Genomic DNA, 20029 nt, shown 5'->3' with positions numbered 1-20029 from the left:
ATTGCAGTTCAATACAAATCATGACCTAAAATATTTGATTTCAGATTCCCCAGCTGGTGCTTGGTGTCACTTCAGCTGTTCAGAGGGATTATTTTTTTTTTAATGTTTCTTTGCGTAAATAAGCGAAGAGCTCACACATAATTACCACGAACATTACATAATCTTAATCTCTCCTTCTGCAACTCAAACAGGACCATGTATTTTTATACAATACAATAAAAATGTGCACGGAAACAACTAGTTAGCACTTTAGTAGCCAAATGACTATGTAGCAGCCATTCCAAATACTCTTGCTTCTTGCTCAGTACAAAATAAAGGTGAGGATGTGCCACTCAGTCATCAACTGCATTTTCCACTGTCCCCCTCAGTTCTCACAAATTGTAGGTGGCATTTTTGATAACATTTCAGCAGAAACCAGACAATATCAAGATACATTTGAACATACTGTCTTATTCTAAAAACACAGATTACATTATAAATACAAACAGACAAGAGTTTAATCAAGAAGTGCCTCCCCATTTTTTCCCAGTTTGTTTTTAAAAGGGCATAAAATCCTTGAATCTGCAATAATTTTACAGAAGGTTTCCATTAAACTCAAAACTAAAGCACATGCAGAAGTGTCTAATTTTTTTCTGAAATAATTTAAAAGGCATCAGAATTTGAACACTAAATGAAATAATTTTTTTTAGATTTTCATTTTCAATAAACAAACTAGGGCAAGATTTTTAAAATAATGAAAGCTTCTGTAAACAACTGGACTATCCAGAACACAGGAAAACTGAAACTATTCCAAATCTTTTTCCTTACTGAAAAGCAGATTGGTGTATATATTCGATTTCTTCCATACATACTTCATCAGTGTCCTCCTGATAAAAAGTCCAAACAATCCTTCTAAAAGATGAGTCAAAATAATTTATGTAATAATAAACAAAATAGGACAATTTGACTTCATGATTACTATTTTAAGTCAAAATGTCAGTATTTCCTTCAAATTTAATTTTAGAAAGTTTGCCTGTGCCTTTTAACATTTCAGATTAGAACTTCAATTACAGAATCCTTCCCACTAATTGTTTAGATAATTTTTGATAATTCAGTCAATTCCATACTTCTTCAGAAATTTTGACTTACACCTTTCAAAACTAAAAACAAAACAAGCATCTTGGAACAAAAGAAAAAATTAAATGCTTGTTACAAGAGCAATTATTTGCAAATGGAAACAGATTCTAGAAAATGTTTAGTTTGAAGAGGATTTGTAACTGAATCTGGATTAGATATAATGCTTCTCTTAAAATGGACCTTTTAGCAAGACTGGCATACATTAACATAAAGCCAGTATTTTCCTACAAGGAATTACTGAACAGATTTACAAATATATTAAACAGCCAGTCTATATATAAAGATGAAGAATTATTCTTTTAATATCAGAAAATCCAGCCACATTTTTAAGAAAAGATGAAGAATAAGACAATTGCAAAATGTTATTGATTATATACACTAAGTTGTTGGTTTTTTACACTGCTTTTGGTATTAGTAAAGGGTTGCGTTTCTGCATTAAAAATTGAAAGGAACTTTTAAAACAATGTAATTTTTCTTGCAAAGAGACCATGAACTAAAAGAAAAGGCTATAAAACTCTCATCCCAAAAGGGGAGAACATGTATATTTAACAGTTTCATACTGATAATCTGTATTATATACCTGTTTTTGATAAACATCTGTTTATAACTGAAAAGGCATCCTACATGATTCTCAAAGGGCATGCATTATTCCTGTATTAAGCATTTATTTGACTATATTAAAATTGAACGTAGGAAGAAAGACATCTCCAAATACAATTTCAAACAGCTCTATCCAGCTGAGAAAAGTTCAATTACAATTGTTTGCAAGGCTAGAAAATGGTGAGAACACATCTCTCCTCAGAGGAAAAGGCAGCAGTAAATGCTAACTACCACAGACGAGCACCAGGAAAATGAACATTCCTTTGCTAGAAAAAGGAAAACCCTTAGAAAGAAAGAAGTCTTTTACCAAAAGACCTAAATTGGAATCATATACAGATTTTTTTTTTTAATATACACTGCTATTTATGTATCCCTATGTGAAAACACACCAATATGGGACTACGTAGACTGGATGCATATTCTACCTTGCGTAAATTAATGTTTGTATATAGAAACTGCTGGTAATTTTACTGCCTTCATAGGAGTATCTCCACTCACTTTCCTGGGAGGCAGTGGCAAATAGGAAAGAAATTCTTATTTTCAGCCCTTATGCTTAAGGGACAAGAAAAAGAATTTGCATTTCTTTTTGCTGAAAGTAATAGAAAGGCAGTAGTGGAAAGATGGAAAGACTGTTATCTGACTGTACTAACCCACATATATAAAGAGTTTGGACAACTTTAAGAAGTGCTCAACTTCAGTGAAATATCTGATCTCAAGCAACACAAAGAATGGGAAACAATTGGTCACGTTTTGGTTACTTCCAAAAAAACTCTACCCTATGTAAAAATAGGAAGTTTTACTTACCTCAAAATCTGAATTCATCAGAGTGATAGTTATATTTCACTGGCAGAATTTCCATTCTGAACATCAAGTACAAAAGTGGAAGTAAAAAAGATGATGCATGTTAAACTGCTTGTGAAATAAACTACAAATTCTCCAGTGCTTAGAACATGCTGAACTACCACTCTGAAATTCAGAATTTAAATCAATTTAAATCCAATGCTTGACCACTCTCTCCAAGAGTGACCACAATCTCCTTAGAATCCAGCATCTAAATACTATGTGAAAAATGATGTACTCTAAAGAGATTAACACAACAGAACCTGCTTCAAGCAGAGTGAAACTTTAAAAGTGATTCAATACAGAGAGATAAAGTCTACTCAAATGTCCTAAGCTATCTTGGTCTTTCCTTCTATACAGGGACTTACCTACAAGGATTCCAGAGTATCTATGGATCTGAATCCGCAATACAGTTCACACATCTGTTTCTTTATAAACTGGGATCACTTCAAATAAAATATGCCACCATTCTCCCTTGATTTGCCAATAAACCGCATTACAATTCAGCAGATAACTGTTAATAGTACTTTTTCCTCTAAGTTAGCATTGCAACATTACACCTCTTTCTAGACCTACTGAAGTAGGTCATAATACAAATATGAATTTTCTGTTAGTTCCTGAAATAGTTTTAGTTTTAAGCACACTTGACTTGAATATCAGATAGCCATCACCAGTTTATCTGCACCTCCCAAGTAAGCATACTTTACAATACCAAAACCTCATGACACAAAAACAGTGCTACTAATATATACCAATTTACAACAAACCCCTGCATGCTTTCTTAGTTTTGCCTTCATAGAATGTTTAACAGGGAAAAAGCATCGAAATTAAAACATCTACATGCTTACAACTACCAAGAGCAATTACGATCAACTATTCCGATCTCCCATGCAATAACATTTCACAGAAAAATAGTCCCTGCATTATCTTAGAAGCCCATTTAACTATACGCGTATTTTCAGGAAAAGGTAATTAAATTTTAATTGCAGTTGAAATACCATAACCCTTAGTAAATTGTTGTCATCACTTCTGTCTGAAGTTTGTATTGGGAGCAATACATCCCCCATCAGCACTGGCCATTCTAGTAAAAAGTCAAATACTTAAAGATAAATAAATAATGAAAAAATCAACGGTCTTCAGACAGCCAATACAAAGCTGCCAAAATGTAGAGCAGCTTTGCAAGCAAGTCTCTACAAGCGGAGACTTCTTTACAAAAGAAAACACACAAAAAGAATTTTGCAGAAGATGAAACTTAACAAGTTCCTGGACTAGCCAACACTGAAAGCATGGTAGTCATTTATGCACTATATTAATAAGTTATTCCATCAAAAAAACAACAAAAAGTGGATAAACAATGAGGAGTTTATCTTTGCTCATTCTGAGCATATGCATGTATGTTGGAGATGGGGAAAAATCAAGGTATTTATTTTACAATTATGGATGACTAAATTTTATGCCCTTCTCATGTCTGCACTCTCCAAATCAGAAAGTGCTAAGTTAACTATGCGTGAACTGCTATGGAACTGCTTCTGAACATCAAAACCCACATTCTTTCAAATAGCAAGTACTATCAAAAACATGAGCCATTGGAAAAGATAATATAGAAACAAGAGAATGATTAGTTACTAATCAAAGTACATTTAAAAATGGAAATAAAAATTGAAATTAACTAGGTATAAAGATATTATTTAATTCAAAATACTGACTTTATTCCCACTGTTCACTTTATGTCTCCAAGACTAGGTTATAAAACATTTGCATAAACTGAGAGTGTTTTGCTTTTAAAAAGGTATGGAAAACCTAAAGGACGACAGACATAGCTGCCCATTTCATTGATTTTCTCATCAAGAACATGCAAGACTAAAGCTCTGAGGCTAGCAACTACATGTGGATTTCCACATACACTTAAAAATACTCTTTTTAACAACCTAACTGATTTAAAATCTGGCTAGCCGAGGAACGATTTGTTTCCTTCTTCTAAATACTAGTTTTTCAGGGAAAAAGCTCCTGATGAACTCAAGTAAAATGAAGAGCTACTGGCTACACAAGGTAACTTCCTTTTTATAGGAGCTCTTTCCTCTCCAATCCTAGGAGTTTACCTGCTCATCGCACAAAATTTTCCCATCTTTTTTCTGTTTATTTGATATCAATTAATTGGAAAAACAGAATTTATTCATTTAACGTATCATGTTGGCACTGACTAAAACAGCTAGTCATAGATGCAGATCCATACAGAACTAGACAGTTTATAAAATTATGAATTTATAAAATTATGTATTTTATTATTGTTAAAAGCGGTGCAAATACTAGATGAGCACTTGGCACTACCAACCTAAAAAAACCCACAAAAACTTATATCCCTGAAAAAAAAAATCTTTGTAAAGTTAACACTACTTATTTTTTTAGCATTTCACTATGCTAGAAATTATATGCTAAGAATAGTAATCTCAACAGAAACTGGCAGACTTAGGTATGCTGCACTGCACAGTAAAAGACTCAGAAGTTAGGAAGTGATATAACAAGTTCCTGGGGAATCCAACTTTTACATTAGACTGACAGAGTCGCCAAGTGTTCATCTAATAAAGTAAGTAGAAGACATACAAAGAATAAAGTGTGCACACACATGCAAGACAGAAAACAAATCCCATACATGTTCTATGCCTAACACTTCTCATTGCAACACATAATTTTTATAAAGCTTTAAGGCATCCAGTAGCAGTGTTTCATTGCAGACCTTTGAAAATCAGCACAGACAGAATGCCAGAAGAGCCTCTCTTGTTCCACAGAAGTTTTCTTCAAATCCAGGTCAATTAACTGCTAAAAAGCCACCCATTTCCCTTTTTTCCTGTGTGTGTTCCTCAGTAGAATTGTTGGTAGGCTGCCAGATTACAGTAAAACATAAATATTCTATAACTCCAGCTCAATACTGCTGCCAAAACAGTATCTGCTGCAGCACCTGAATTGCTGCTGCTGCTGCTACTACTACACACTATCCTACCTACACTCTGGCTTTTTCTAATGACACGTTACAAATGGGGACACAATGCAAGCTTCAGCTAGATCAAGCTCTAACTCGGCATATGGCCCAACTGGTATTTCCTCCCCCTTCCCTCATAGCCATGATATTTCACTGCCCAACTCTTTGGGACTACACTCCGATATGGTTTTAATTTTGTAAGCACACTGGATGTTCAACGAAGCCCATTGAATGGACACATGCGATTTCCTACTTTTCCAGTGCATGACTTCATATAAATATTTTCAATAATTCATGTTCTAAAAAGGAAGTTGTATATTCAGTTAAGTATTTGTAATTTTTCACGTACAGTTTGAAAATCAGAGTTTAGAACGCACTAGGAAGATGATAAATTGCTGCTGCCTCTGATTTTCTGGTTCTCTACAAAGAATTTTCCTCCCCATATTGACAATGAAGAATCTAAAAAGAACTAAAGTCACTAGTTGAAAATAAAATTAAATACATGTACATACAAATCTTCCAAGAGCTTTGGAGGTGTGCATTATGGTTCTTGATTCAAGCAAACAGGTGCCACTCCATGAAGTGGGGGAAAATAGTACAAATGTGTGAAGCTCTATGTGGGAAATTACAAGAGAGTTAAATGGCACTGAGCAAGGCACAAAAAGTGCTTTTAAAATAGAAACAAGGGAACATGCAGAGAACCTCAATATCTAATTTAATTAATGATTGAGAATGCAAAGGCTCCAACTGGTGAAACATTAGCAGCAGCCATGAATTTCACTGTAGTTCTGTATAACAAGTAATCTTACCTGAGTGATTCTCAAAAAAATGTCAACACATCGATTGTATTTTTCATCTGATCCTGTCAATGCTGAGATGACAGGCCCTGCAGGATGCAGTGAGAGATCAATGATGAAAAACAGATGTTTAGTCTTTTCACAATCAAAACCTACAAGACCAGGCAAATATGAAATTTTGTCTGAGATTCATGCTTCTTTATATCCAACAAATGCTAATGTTACATCATCACTTTCATATACATAAGTTGACACGGGTATCTCTTCCTCACTTCCAAGGGATCTAACCCAAATCATTCATATCACCAACATATAACATTAAACTTGGTCCCTTATGTACTACTCTTTCAAGTGCTATCTGGTCACATAGCTAGTTATTTACATCAGCTACTTCATACATCAACATGTATTCTCTGGCCTTTCATGAAGGAGTTAATTTTGGAGAGGACTTAATTTTGTCCATCAATTATGCAGAATGCTTAAACCTTACACAAAATATATTGCAATTCAGAAATCAAGAAAAGCAATATACCACAGTATTGCTCATAACTAGCTCAAGCAAAGAGCGATAAATTCATATTCAAAAGTTACAAAGTCATGTTAGCATTGTACAGTTGGGAGCTGACTTCCATAAACGTGTTTCCAAATACTGCTTTAAACTGACAGTTAAGTTAAACAGACCAGTTAAGTACTTGCAAATGAATTTTAATTTTGGCTATAATCAAGAACAGCACGTTTAGTATTAAGTAAACCCCAATCAGATTCAACCATAATGAATTAACAAATATGTTAAAGTGAAAACAGGTTAATATGGGGGTGGGAATTTAGATAGTTGTCATTTTATTAGGTATTAAAATATTTAATATGTCTATTAAATATAGGGAAAATTTTAAACAGAGTATTCTGACAATCATTTATCTATCTTTAAATTAAAACACAAGCAGTGTAGTTCACCTTTATAATGCTATGAATAATCACAAATTGAGATGCAGAAATCAAAATGCTGAAATCAAAACAAAAATAGGATGAAATAGAACTTTACAAGTTTAATGTAGCATTTAGAAGATCTCTAGGCTAAATTCTGCTTTGATATTTCCTTTGGGGGATGGAGAGACAGAATGGCCCTGAATACCAGGGTGAATATAAGGAACCTGATAGTTTCCTTAAGCTGTGTCATGCAGTCAGGAAGAAGAGGGTAGTATATCTACCGTAAGTTAATAGTCTCGCACATGCACTAAGCACTCATTTATTCCAACTGCCAAATACCAAATTCCAATTTCACATGTTTCCATGTTACTAGAAATCCTTAAAAGAATCACAAGGCTGAGCTAGACAGCACAAGCACCAAGCACACCCTACTACAGAGCATACTACAGTACACCAGAAATTCATACCAGACACAAACAATATAACTCTTTTCATTTACAGACAATTGTATTTGTTGTCTGAATAAATACAAATACTTTTGCTAAGTCCATTATAATGGTGACATTTCAAAAACATGTTTATCAGCTTCATTATTCCACAGATAGATTCGATAAACAGCAAAAATGTATTACAGTTTTAGATTGAAGTACAGTAAGTATTTTATGCTAGTGTCAAACAAATCCAATTAGAAAACCAAAAGGCCTACCGAAAAACACGATCATCAATAAGATTTGAAAAAGAAGCCTTTCCATTTCTAATATGTATTGCGTTTTATACCATGACACTGCAGCCTCTGAGGGTCAGATTAATTAAGATCAACAGCAGCTGCAGTGCAACGTGAGAAGCACACTGCCACAGCTCTCACCAATCCAGCCCAATTACCTGCAGCATTCCAACACTGGACAACTGACAACTACCATACTCCTCACCAAGTCATTAACTCCCACTGGTCTCTGATAAATGTTAAAAAACAAACTAACCTCTTTTTAAAGACGACTGCAAAGCTGAATGCACCTGCTGCAGGATGCAATGATGAGTCCCAGAGAGATGTTTGACAATCAAATCTTTACAGATGTTGCTTAACTTTATGCTAGAGCTTTGTCCAAAGATGGAAACGAGAGAGCAATCAGGCGCAAGCCCTCCTCTCCAATCCCTCTATTTCTAAAAGCCAGTCTGACAGATTCACTAAATCCAAGGTTTTCTCCCCTGGCCAAAAAGCTACTGAACAATGATGAAATAAATTCTGTGGTCAACTACTGAGGACAATATCTAAGTTAATGCAATTAATGAAAGAAGAAACAAGATCAAAGAGTGTTTCAGGAAGGTGCTGCTTGTTACAGGTTGCACCCATTAAGAAAAGCGAGAACATGTTTCTTTTACCGCACAAGGGAGAAGAGGAAAACAATTAAGATATTCAGATATTCCCTCTTTATATTTTTTAAATATTAGCTCCAAGACCTATTTTCTGACAAACATCCATTAAAACCTTGACCTATCTGCAAAATACCACTGAAGTATTGTATAGAAATTTTAAACTCTGTGAAAGAGGAAAATTTGAAATTTTCAGTGCATATCAAATTCGGCTGTTTTTCCTAGGTTTTGTTTTTGGTTGGTTGGTTTTGGTTGTTTCTCCCCCCGACTCCAGAATGCATGAGTCAAGAAAATAGATATTCATAATGAATAAATGCTTTACAGAAATCTCAACTTCATCCAAAAACAATACCATAACTAGAAGCACCTTCACCTACATAAGCTTTCTAATCTATTGATAATCATTTGGTTTTTCAATTATGCTGAAAACTAGTCAAAAGCAACCACAACAAAAAAGCTGAAAATTATTAAATATGGCATTTCCCTGTGATAACACCCATCCTCACTTTGTTCTTTACTTTGCCAACCAAGTGCACATAGTCTGTATAATTTATTAAAGTTAGACTAACCACTCCAACTCTATCACAAATTGTTTTAAACCTTTCTTATACAAAAGACACAGCACTTTCTTGCAAACCAAAGCCATTTACTATGTCAAAGTTTATTCACTCATTAACATTAATAAGTCCTGACATGTAGAAGAAATCGGTGCAAAATTTCTTCTTAAACTTCTGCTAAAAATTCCTCTAAGCCTACTGAGCAAGAAGCAGCTAAGTGGTAGTACATTGGATGAGTTAGATACATAACAATCTCAGGATCATACCAAGTTACATATTCAGTTTCAGCCTCCTTTTAAATGTAAAATACTAAGGATCTGCTGGCTAACAAGCTAACTTTTTTTTATTCTGTTCCAGTAACCAGGCAACGGACAACTGTCCAACTGAGAATTATCTCTCTGAACAGCTGGCAATCAACACTTGGGGGTTTTCGGAGGTTGGTTTTTTCTGTTTTGTTTTAAAAACTAGTAGAAAGATCAGTGATTCCAATGGTTACTTTACAAACCTACGCAGCTCTAGATTCCACCTCTGAAAACTCTACTCACTATTTAGTCATTTCCTCAGTCCCATTATCCACAAAGTTACTCATATAAGTAAATGTTTATAACAGAATCTGAAAATCTTAGGTATACACTTATGAAGCCTCTAATTAGCTAATGTTAACACTTTAGAACAAATTGGAAGTATCAAGAATAAGTGAGATGTATTTATTGACGTACAGCAAACCACCTTCAAGGAACCACAACAACAGACAGCTAACAACTAACACCATTCTCGCTTCTAACTCCATTACTCTTTTTTTCTATTCCATAGCTGAAAAAGCAGTATTTCACTTCAACATTATTTCAAGTGTTGATTTTTAAAACAGATTCTTTTCCCTACTAGACTTTAGGTTATTTTTAAGAGTTATAAATTAACATGACAGATCCTTTATTAGATAAAGGAAATAATAATGGTGAACCAAGCTTGATATAATATATCTTCTCCCTTCCTAACAGTTTAATAGGAGTAATGAAGCTAGAAAGTTAATTTATTAATTATAGATTCCTGTAAATTTGTGTTCCTTACACATTCAATGTGTTTGAAAGGTTTTTAAGAGTCAGAATAAGAGACCTTTGAAAAGGGCCCTTAACACAGACTAGCTGACTATATCCCATAATACATAAATGTTCAAAAAAAAAATCTTACATTCAAACACAAAACATCTCAGATACAAATGACTTGGTAAAAACATAAAATAGCTACACAACACTTCATACAATCTCTACACAAGGCAGGGGAGGAAACTCCCACCTTTTGTATTCTGCAAACATTTAGATCACTAAATTAGAAATCTGTTATAAAAACAACACAGCTAACCTATTGTTAAAAGCAGTAAAACCTTATCCCCATTTAATTATGTTTGTATTAATCTCTGCTCTTAATATGATCTAATTTCAGTACACATATGACTTCATATTCCAATAAATTGAAAAACACTGACCGAGCTCAAATTCACTCAAGCACCAAGTTCAGACCAGGCAAGATCCTGTTGCAAGATAAACAACATGATGCAGTGCAACATAATTTTGTGCGCGCGTGTGTGCATGTGAGAGACTGGGGCAGGAGCGCAGAGAGAGAGAGCAAGACTGCATGAGAGAGCAAGTAAGCAAGAGTGCGGGCCAATATGCACCATTGAAAAAAATACGTATGTCCAGAGTAGTTTTCAGTCCAGCACTCACTACAATTCAGAATGGAGAAACAGATAAGACAATGAGAGCTTAACACAAAAGAAATACTCTTTTTAATATTATTCAAAATAAAACCATACATGAAAATAACTTCACAGAACAGCCACTTTCTTTACGAAGTTCACTTCATTAATATTAAAGTAGCATGGCTACATCTGTATTTAAATTTTGTACCAGAATCTACTAGTCAATACACACTGTACTTCTCTGCAGAAAGGATCAGCACCATTTAAAGTAGGGCGTATTTTACCGTTTTAATTTCATTTCCACTAATCTAGGGGGACAAGCTGAACAGAAAAGAATCAGGGATAATCTAAGCACAATAACCAACGTCAAACTGCAGAAGTCAGACAATTAGAAAAAGTCAGCTGGTAACCTGAAAAGAGAACAATAAATTGTGTACTCAAAAATAAGACTATACTGGACAGTAATATATTCAATATATATATGCTTCCTATTTTGTAAACTGAAATGTTCAGTGCAAAGCTGTTTTTTCCTTCAATTTCTTGTAATTAGAGCTGCCATATAATTCTTCAGTAATTTTGTCACCTTTTGATGCACAAAAATAATTCCAACAGAAATCAGTCTGCATACTGAAGTCCTATATCACAGAGGAAGAAAAAAGAACACTATTAGATCACAGGAACTACTCATGACTTCTGTATTACAACGAACTTCCTCCTTTCCCAACAGCAGCTTACTCAGACCATGCTAAAACTTTTTGGAAATACAGTAAAGTTTCACAGAAGCTTTGGCGAGAGAACATTCCATAGCGAAACGTACATTAAACACACAGTCGCAGGCATCAGAGGTTCAGACTAAGTAACTTTTATTAGGAAAACAGAATAATTGTTTAAGAAACTTTGTAAGAAAAATAAACTGTATCTTTACATTAGCTATTTCACAAGGTTTGTATTCCCTACTGCTATATGAGCATGAGAGTCTGGAAGGAACCCAAAAGCCATCAGCTCAGGGAATGCCAGGACCTCCGAAAATTCCATGGGCTTGTGGTCAAATGCAAACAGAAAGACTAACGAGAGCTAGAAACCATCTCTCATCCCTGTTCCATGCTTTAGCAGGTATCAGTCGCCAACTTCCTTAAAACACTCATTTTCTATATGACACAAGGTGGCTGCAAATTCAAAGCAGACTGTATGAAGTCAAACTGGAACTTCATTTGCACCTGTTACCTGAAACTACTTGAGCCTCCCTGTCCTAGTTATTTATATTATTACTGCTGATTTTAAGAGAGAATGTCTTTACATTACAAACGTTTTTACTCATGTCATTCTAGCTTGTTAATTTTTATTTTTCAAACGTTCTTCTGCTACTACTGCTGTATCTTTACAATTTGCTACACAAAAAAATATGTAATTCTGGTTTAATCAGAAAACAGAAGAACTGTGCTAGAGCACTGAACAAAAGATCTAATCTTTGGAGCGTCCTTTCCAAGTGAGTGTAAATAAACTGTAGTAAAATGAAAAGGCTTATAATTTGGTATTTGGAATATTCTTCATAAACATCAATTTTCTGTAACATCCTTACATATCTGATACCACCTCATGTATAATGCAGAAAATCTATTTCATTTTCATCTATTGACAGTGAATTTAATTTACTATTGCTGCTCTTCACTCAGATTATGTTATTAATTCTGCAATCAGGCTCTTTTGAATGCTTTTATTTCTTCCCAGAGTTTTCACAATTCTCCACTGATTTTTTTTTCCACCCTAACATACCTTTCAAAATAAAGGATCATTTTTTCTAACTTTCTAAAGAAAAGTAAAAAAGACAAAAAAAAAAGCCAAAAAGACAACAAGCACTAGTTCATAAACTGTATCTTTCAACAGGAAAAATCTACATGCATCACTTTAACCTCTGGCATGTATTATAAACTACATTCATTAAGGAGATGTACAACAGGTGCATTAAAATCATCATTGTAAATAGACCACAATCTCTCCATTAATAAAAAAGTATCCACTTCTGCATGACACTGAAGTTAGAAGAGAGGAAAGCTAAATGCTCCAATGTTAGTGTTCTGTTTACATCCATACCAACAGCCTTCACTATTTTGTAGAATTCAGTCACCTTGTTAAACTAAATCAAATGCAAAGCAGCTCTTATTTTTCCAACAGAAAAAAAGGCGGTAACAGCCAGTCAACTCAATTCTGAATCAGCAGTTATTCTTCAAAATAACAAAATCAAGCCACCAAAGAAAGTCTTAGCTATGTTATTATTTCACATGAGGTTTTAAGAAGTCTCCTTGAACAAAGTTCAGTTACGGAATATTCAACTGCAGAAGCTAAAATCTTGTATATCATTAGGTAAGACTCCCTCTTCAAAAATCTTACAAATAAGAAATGCTAAATCAGTTATTTATTATTGCTATACGCAAATATTAAAAACTTTTATTGTGCATTAATACAGTTGAAACAAAATTTCTTTATTCATCCAAAGTATTTCACTTTTATAATAAGAGTTTTCTTCCCCCATCATGATAAACATAATATAAAGAATATCTAAAGAGCAGCACTTGTCCTCTTTACTTCACTCCAGAGCCAGTGAACAAAGCAGTGAAGCAGAAAGAAGGTACATAATGGATTTAAAGTAAATGGCCCATTCTTTAACAGGCAGCCTCTCATTTTTACTCATTCTAGCTTAATTGTCATTACAATGTCTGGAAACTTCAAACGAACAATTATTTTTACACCAGCTGTCAAGTTGGTTCCTTAAAGCTGGATTTTTTTTGTAAACTAAAAAACAAAGCAATCAAAATGTTAACAAAAATATTCTTTTGCAGAACCATTGTAAACATCTTTAAACATATTTCAAGCAGTTAGTGCCCAGTCCATACACCAAGACGAGAGAACATTTATATTCACTGTTGCACTTTGTAACATACTTTTCTGAGAAAAAACGCACTGGAAGCTTAGTCGTCAATACATGAAACACACTGACACGTACATGCATCCCTTGGGATTTAAAAATAAAGAATTGGCTAATTTTTGCACCTACCTGGGTAAAAATCTTTGGATTTAGACAGCTTGATGGTGGCCCCAGTCTCTTTCTGCAACTGAACAATTGTCTGTCCTCCCTTCCCAATTATAGATCCAGCAGCATAACTAGGTATGAGGACCTTTAGAAAATACTGGCCATCCTCTGAAAAATTGAGATATACGTGGTTAACATGGCTTATAAACTTTGATTTTTTCCTCCCCAGACCCACAAATAAACAAAAAGTTACATCTTTAAACTCGTCCTGTAATTCATGCATTTACATCTAACCAGTTGCGTCATTCTACAAGAGATGTTCAGAGTATGCCTTTAACGTTTTAAAATACGTATGTTTATTCTGACCAAATTAAAGAATCCACTTAGATTCCTTAAGTCCGTAAAAGAATAAGAATAAAATCCAAATTATATTTCAAAGGTGGATTTTTTTTCCCCCCAATGGTAACCACAGCATGCAGAAATGATTGGACCCCTTTAAAAAAAATTAAACCCTGCACGAAAACGTGCCTAGTGACAACTACAACCTTGCTTGAAAATACTGCAAAAAAGAAATGCCAAAACTAAAAAGGAATGAATTGTAAATTCATATGGGCTATTTGTTTGTCATTAGCAAACACACGAGAATAGCAATTAGCTATTGCCTGCATTCTTCTTAAGTGAGCAAAACGACTACTCTGCTACCAAATAACCCACCCAAAATGTGGGGTTTTATTCCAAGCATTTCAGTCACTGCCAAGAAAACAACTCAACATGGTGCGGATGGAATCACTTGCCTAAGTAATCCTGATCTATTCCTTTAGCACTTCTTAAGCGACAATGATCTCTTTTAAGCTCATTAATTAAAGGACATTAAGAAGAATTTTTCCCAATTGATCAAAAGCCTAAGTCACTTATTTTAAATACACTTAAAAGGTGACGAGATAGACAATGCCAGTCCTCTAACCACCACTAGCGTTAAAGCCCACAATCGGAAGGGGGGGGGGGGGGGGGGGACGCAAAACAAACAAACAAAAAAAGCCAAAGAATTAATGGAGGGGAAAAAGAAAAAAGGATTCCCAGTCTGATTCGGCAACTGCACAATTGTCTGTGCCCTCATCCCACTGCCAAACCCATGTCTAAGGACCTTCCGTAACCGGCTCCGAAAAAGTGCAAGGCTGTTGTTGTCAGGCTACGCTGGCTTCCCAGACTTCGGCTCCCCCCAACAGTTAAGGCAACGACCCACTGGCATGGATATCGAGATTTTTATCATGAAACCTGTTTCACAAGTTGTTATTCCCCCCCCCCCACGCGGAGGGAACGATCCCAGTTCACCTTACTTTTCTTACCCGAGACTACAAGCGTCTCAGGCAGCGCCTGTGTGTGACAGTCGTGCCCACCCGTATTAACGGCGCTGGCTGAACCGTGCACTACGTACAAGTCAGACCGCTGCTCTTAATATCGGGCAAATAAATTCACCTCTGCCTCGGTGCATTGTTATGACGACTCCAGCGCAAAGGGACAGAGAAGATGCCGGTCCCGTTATAACTCATCTCCTCCAGGCAGCGCAGGACGTTAACTCGCGAGTCCCCGCAGCCGACGGGCGACTCCCCCCGCCACCAGCCAGCCCTCGCCCCCAGCACGGCAAGCACACGCCGCGTATGCGCTGACAATAGAAGTGAGGCCAAGGAGGAGGAAAACGCACGGCAAGGCTGAAATTCAACTTGCGACCCAGAGGATGTGGAAGAAGCAAAGTGCGTTTGCCGTCTCCTTCCAGCTGCCATTTATTTTCGCCCATCGTGACACGGGCGAGGGAGATAACTGGGCTGCAGAAGCCCCTTGTGCTCCCTCCTAGTCTCCGTAGGGTCACGGCTGTGCAGCCCCGGCGTGGGTATTAAATAAAAAGACTGGTAGATGCTGAAAACCGACGCCATTTTGATGAATGATAACATTAGAGAAATGTGAATGTTTGGGGGGAAGGGGGGGAGGCAGGCAGGTAGGGAAGCGGAGAGGTGGGTGGGTTGGGCGGGGGAGGAGGTGACAGAGGATATACCCACCGCCCGTGTTGGTCCTCTTGGTGCTGCCGGCTTCAGGGGGGGCTTCAAGCGGCCTTTTCCGGGAGTCCGGCGGGTCCAGGTCTATGGGAACCCCGGTGTGGGTCCCGTTCTGCTGGATGGGAGCTGCCGCCATCATGTTTGCTGCTGCTCGGAGGAGAATTGTCTCTTCCCTTCTGTGGTGGGGGGGCAGGGAGGGAAGGGGGGAGGAGGAGGAGGAGGAAGGGGGAGGAGGGGAGTGGGCTCGTCCCGTTCTCTTGTCCTTTTCGAAAATGTAGAGCTAAGCCCGGGATTGTCGAGGATGCTGCGCGCCTTGTTTATCTGGCACCCGGGGGGAGGGAAGGGAAAGGAGGGAGGGAAGCGGGCAGGACTGGGCTGGAGGAGCAGCTGCAGTGCAGTGTCAGGAGGAGATGAAGAGAAGGGAGACAGGGGAGTGAGGGGGGCGAGAGAGGGAAAAGAAAGGGGGAGAGGGGAGGAGGAGGAGGGGAAAGAGTGAAAAGAGTGAGACAGGAGGAGGAGAGGACAGAATGAGTGGGAGAGGAGAGGAGGGGAGAGAGTGAGTGGGAGAGGAGAGGAGGGGAGAGAGAACGAGTGAGACTGAGGCGGCGGGCAGGAAGGGAGGGGGAGAAGGAGGGAGGGAGCGGTGTAAATGGTGGGCGAGGGAGCGAGTGGGAGATGATTCACGCTGCCTCCGAGCCCCTTCCGCCCCTGCCTGCCCTCGCGCTGCGGATCGGCTGCCCGCCGCTCCTGGGCTCGCGTGCCCTCCCTCACTGACGGGCTCGTGTGCGCGGGGGCGGAGAGGGGGGACCGCTGCCTGTGCGGCGTCGCTCCGCTCTCGCCCCAGCACCGCCGCCGGGCGCACGGGCGGCTGGCCGGCCGGCCGCGGGCTGGGGGCCGCCACCCTCGGCTACCCCGCAGACCCCCAAAAGACAGGAGAGGTTAGAGCGGCGGGGGGGGGGGGGAACGGGGACGACGGGGGACGGGCGCGGGGCGGGGGGAGGCCGGGATAAAAGGGCGGGGCTTCCTGCGAAGACAGGCGGGAGATCCGCCCAATCGAAACAAAAGAGAGCAAGGTTGGGATTGAAACGTGTAGCCAATCACGGGCCGCGAGTGGAAGAGCCGTTGGGGGGGAGGCGGGGGTGGTTTAACCTCTGCGGCGGTCGGCGGGGGGTGGGAGGGGGTGGCGGCGGCGACGACGACGACGGGGAGGGCGTGTGTGGAGGCCGGCTCCCGCCCCGGGAGGGTCCCCGCCGAGATGTGGCGTCACCTGGGTGACACACTGCGCCTCATAGGCCCGCAGCTGCGTGGGAGGACGGCTGAGACTGCCCGAGGAGGCTGTGGGATAGCGGGGACATGTCCTCGCCGAGGCTAGCTGCACCACCGCGGCGCGGCACGACCCGGCCGCTGTGGACGGGGCCTTTCCTCCCGGCGACCGCCGCCGCGGGCGGGCAGCGCTGCCGCTCCGCGCCGGGAGCCTCGGACGCGCCAGGCTACATCGCGCAGGCTTGTAGGAAAAATAATAAAGATATTATTTTTGTACTGTGACAGCCGGGCTAGCTGGAGCTATGTGACACAGAGCGGCACTTCTTACGTAAATATTTCGTAGAAAATTCAAAGATGTTTCACTGCGACGAAGGTTATTTCTGTTTACAAATTCAAATTTTTCAGGTTGAAGCTTAAAATATTGTAAGGTGCAGGCGGGCCGTGGTGGGAGGGCTCGGCGGGGATTGTTTACATACTATAAAAGCATTTTTACTCGATTCTTTGCTATTTAATTGACTTACTGCCATTGAAAATTTTTCTCAAACTGATAACCGTAACGGCAGTGGTCGGTACTAGAGCATCAGTTCTGTACAGAATTTAGAAACCTGTGTTTATCGCATTAGACCATGCCCTGTGCTAAATTCGTATTGATATGTATGTGTGCAGAATGGCTGCTGACTTGATTCCTCTTACTATGCAAGCTTAAAACCTTGCTGTTTGTGGATGAAATCCAATTTCCATTCTAAGCTCCCTGTGAGAGTCAGCCTTAGTTTTAGTAACCACTTACCGTTAATACTGCGCCAAACAATTCTTAGTACTTAAAATACAAATTTCATATATAATGTATAATACAGCACATCACCTCTACTTATAAATTATAAGCCAGATACATAATGCATTATCGGATGCTAAAAAGTGGACACTTTAATATCAAAACAGGCCCCTGCCCGAAAGCATTCACAAATTAATAACTTGATCCAGCACAGTACATAGGAAACTTTCAATGACTTCTTTGGGAATTGTGTCCCAGGAATGCGATATCTAGCCTCCTCATAGGCAGATGAAATAGATGTGGCAGAATCAGTAACCATTTGATAGCATATATGGTCAGAAAAATGATTGTATAAAAATGGAACTTTCTTACTCACCATGTACCCTTTGTATCTAAGATATTCTGACTCATAATTGCTTAGTTTATTGACTGAAATAAAATTTTAGGCTTCTGTTACCTTGTCAGTTGCTGACACAATTATGGTACAGCAAGCTGGGGACTGGTTCTAGCTCTTCCATTTTCTTTGCTAAGTTCCAGTTGAAGAATTTTAATTAGTATTTGAGCCAGAAAGAGCACAGCATGACTTGAAAATCTCAGATCCAGTTGGTAGGGTCATCAGTCCGAAGGGACCTCTTTTTATTTGTAAACTAAGCAAATGACTTATAGGAAATTTTGAAGACAAAAATAAAACCCCCACAATGTTCGAATTAAGCCATCTTGAGTCAATTTCCGCAGTGGAGCTGGATAAATTATAACACTGCTCCCTTTTTCTCACTGAATATGTCCCATTCGTCTGTAGTAACACTGAATCAAACAATTCTCTTGTTTTAAGACCACATCTGTTTTACTGTGCCCCCCGCACCAATTTTAATTATGTGGCAGATCTGATTGGATTCAACACCTGCAAGTCTTCCCTTTGGGAGCTCCAATTAGCTTATAAAACATTTACTTGATTGCATTCTTTAAACAAAAGTATTGTTTCATCCTAACAACAGGAATATTAGTGTAGAATAAAAAAGGGTTTTGACGTGATAAGCGGCATGTATGTTGTTTGTGTATCTGTCTTCCATAAGCTTAGAGGAAAAAGTGGTAATCCTGAAACCTAATTTCCTCAGACTCAGCAGATGTCTGTCCTGTGTTAGTCTCTTTCTTTACCAACAGCTGTTTCACAAGTGCCTTCCCTTGTCTCTACAGAATGCCTTTTGTTTAATAATTTCCCAGTATGTTATCTCCCAGTCTCAACTAAGAGAAGCTTTTTCAACTTTTCTGGTACCTTTAAGCAGTTTTTTTACAGTTTAATACACAGCTTTGTCTTTAAAGAATTTAGCTAAAGCTATATGACTGGCCTCTCAGCTAGTTTCTTAATGGCAGTTCTACTTAACTAAGCAAATAGCTGCATATAATGAACATGTCAACAAATATGGATTTAATATTAATAAAAGTATTAATTATTACATATATGCTTCAGAATATGCTTATTTCTCCTTATTTCACTGCTTGGAGCAGTGATAATTGAGGTCTAGGGGGGCATATCACATAAAGTGCAGCTCTCTAGTGGTAGAGGTCACAGGGAGTTTAAAGCAAGCTGTGTTTTTGTCATGGGTGGGGGCAATGAAATAGCTTTTAGCAAAATGCAAGCAGCCTAGGACACTGCCCTGCGGTATATCAGCCTCCTGCATTGTTCATGGTCCCAAGCACGAGTGAAAATAGTTGTGTAGTACAGCCTATGGAGAAAGAACCGATGGAAAAATAAAAAAGTCTGTGTCAGCAGACTTCTCCTCTTTTTCCATATCTGTAGTCTGTTGCTCAGCTTTTCTTTTTCAGCCAACTCTAGAGTGGCATATCTAGCCAGAGGTTGTTCAAGCTGTTGTGGGATCTTGATTCCTTTTCTGTTTCTTTCAGCCATGTCCTACCAACTAATGTATTCTATAACTTCAGCAAGAGTTAATGCAGTGATAGCATGGAATACAAATTCAATTTGCCAGCCTTATTTCTACAAACGCTCTTGGCTGGTGGAGGTGTGGATGGTAGCGT

General features: G+C 38.5%; 1 protein-coding gene across 3 annotated transcripts in view; it reads right to left on the bottom strand.

The window, feature by feature from the left end:
- Positions 1–16099, bottom strand: part of NOVA1 (NOVA alternative splicing regulator 1) — a gene marked incomplete at its 5' end in the record, with an annotated part of 153973 nt that extends 137874 nt beyond the window's left edge. For all 3 annotated transcript variants that reach the window (XM_082000097.1, XM_082000098.1, XM_082000099.1), the window contains 2 exons: positions 13934–14077; positions 15964–16099. In XM_082000097.1, the coding sequence (XP_081856223.1) occupies positions 13934–14077; positions 15964–16099 (280 nt within the window). The remainder of the gene's footprint in view (positions 1–13933; positions 14078–15963) is intronic.
- Between the last annotated feature and the right edge of the window lie 3930 nt (positions 16100–20029).

This window comes from Phaethon aethereus, assembly GCF_964289735.1.
Source record: "Phaethon aethereus genome assembly, chromosome: 5".
In the NCBI taxonomy this organism is placed as follows: Eukaryota; Metazoa; Chordata; class Aves; order Phaethontiformes; family Phaethontidae; genus Phaethon; species Phaethon aethereus.
The sequence above is the reverse complement of the archived record's forward strand: the minus strand, read 5'-3'. Positions and strand labels throughout refer to the sequence as shown.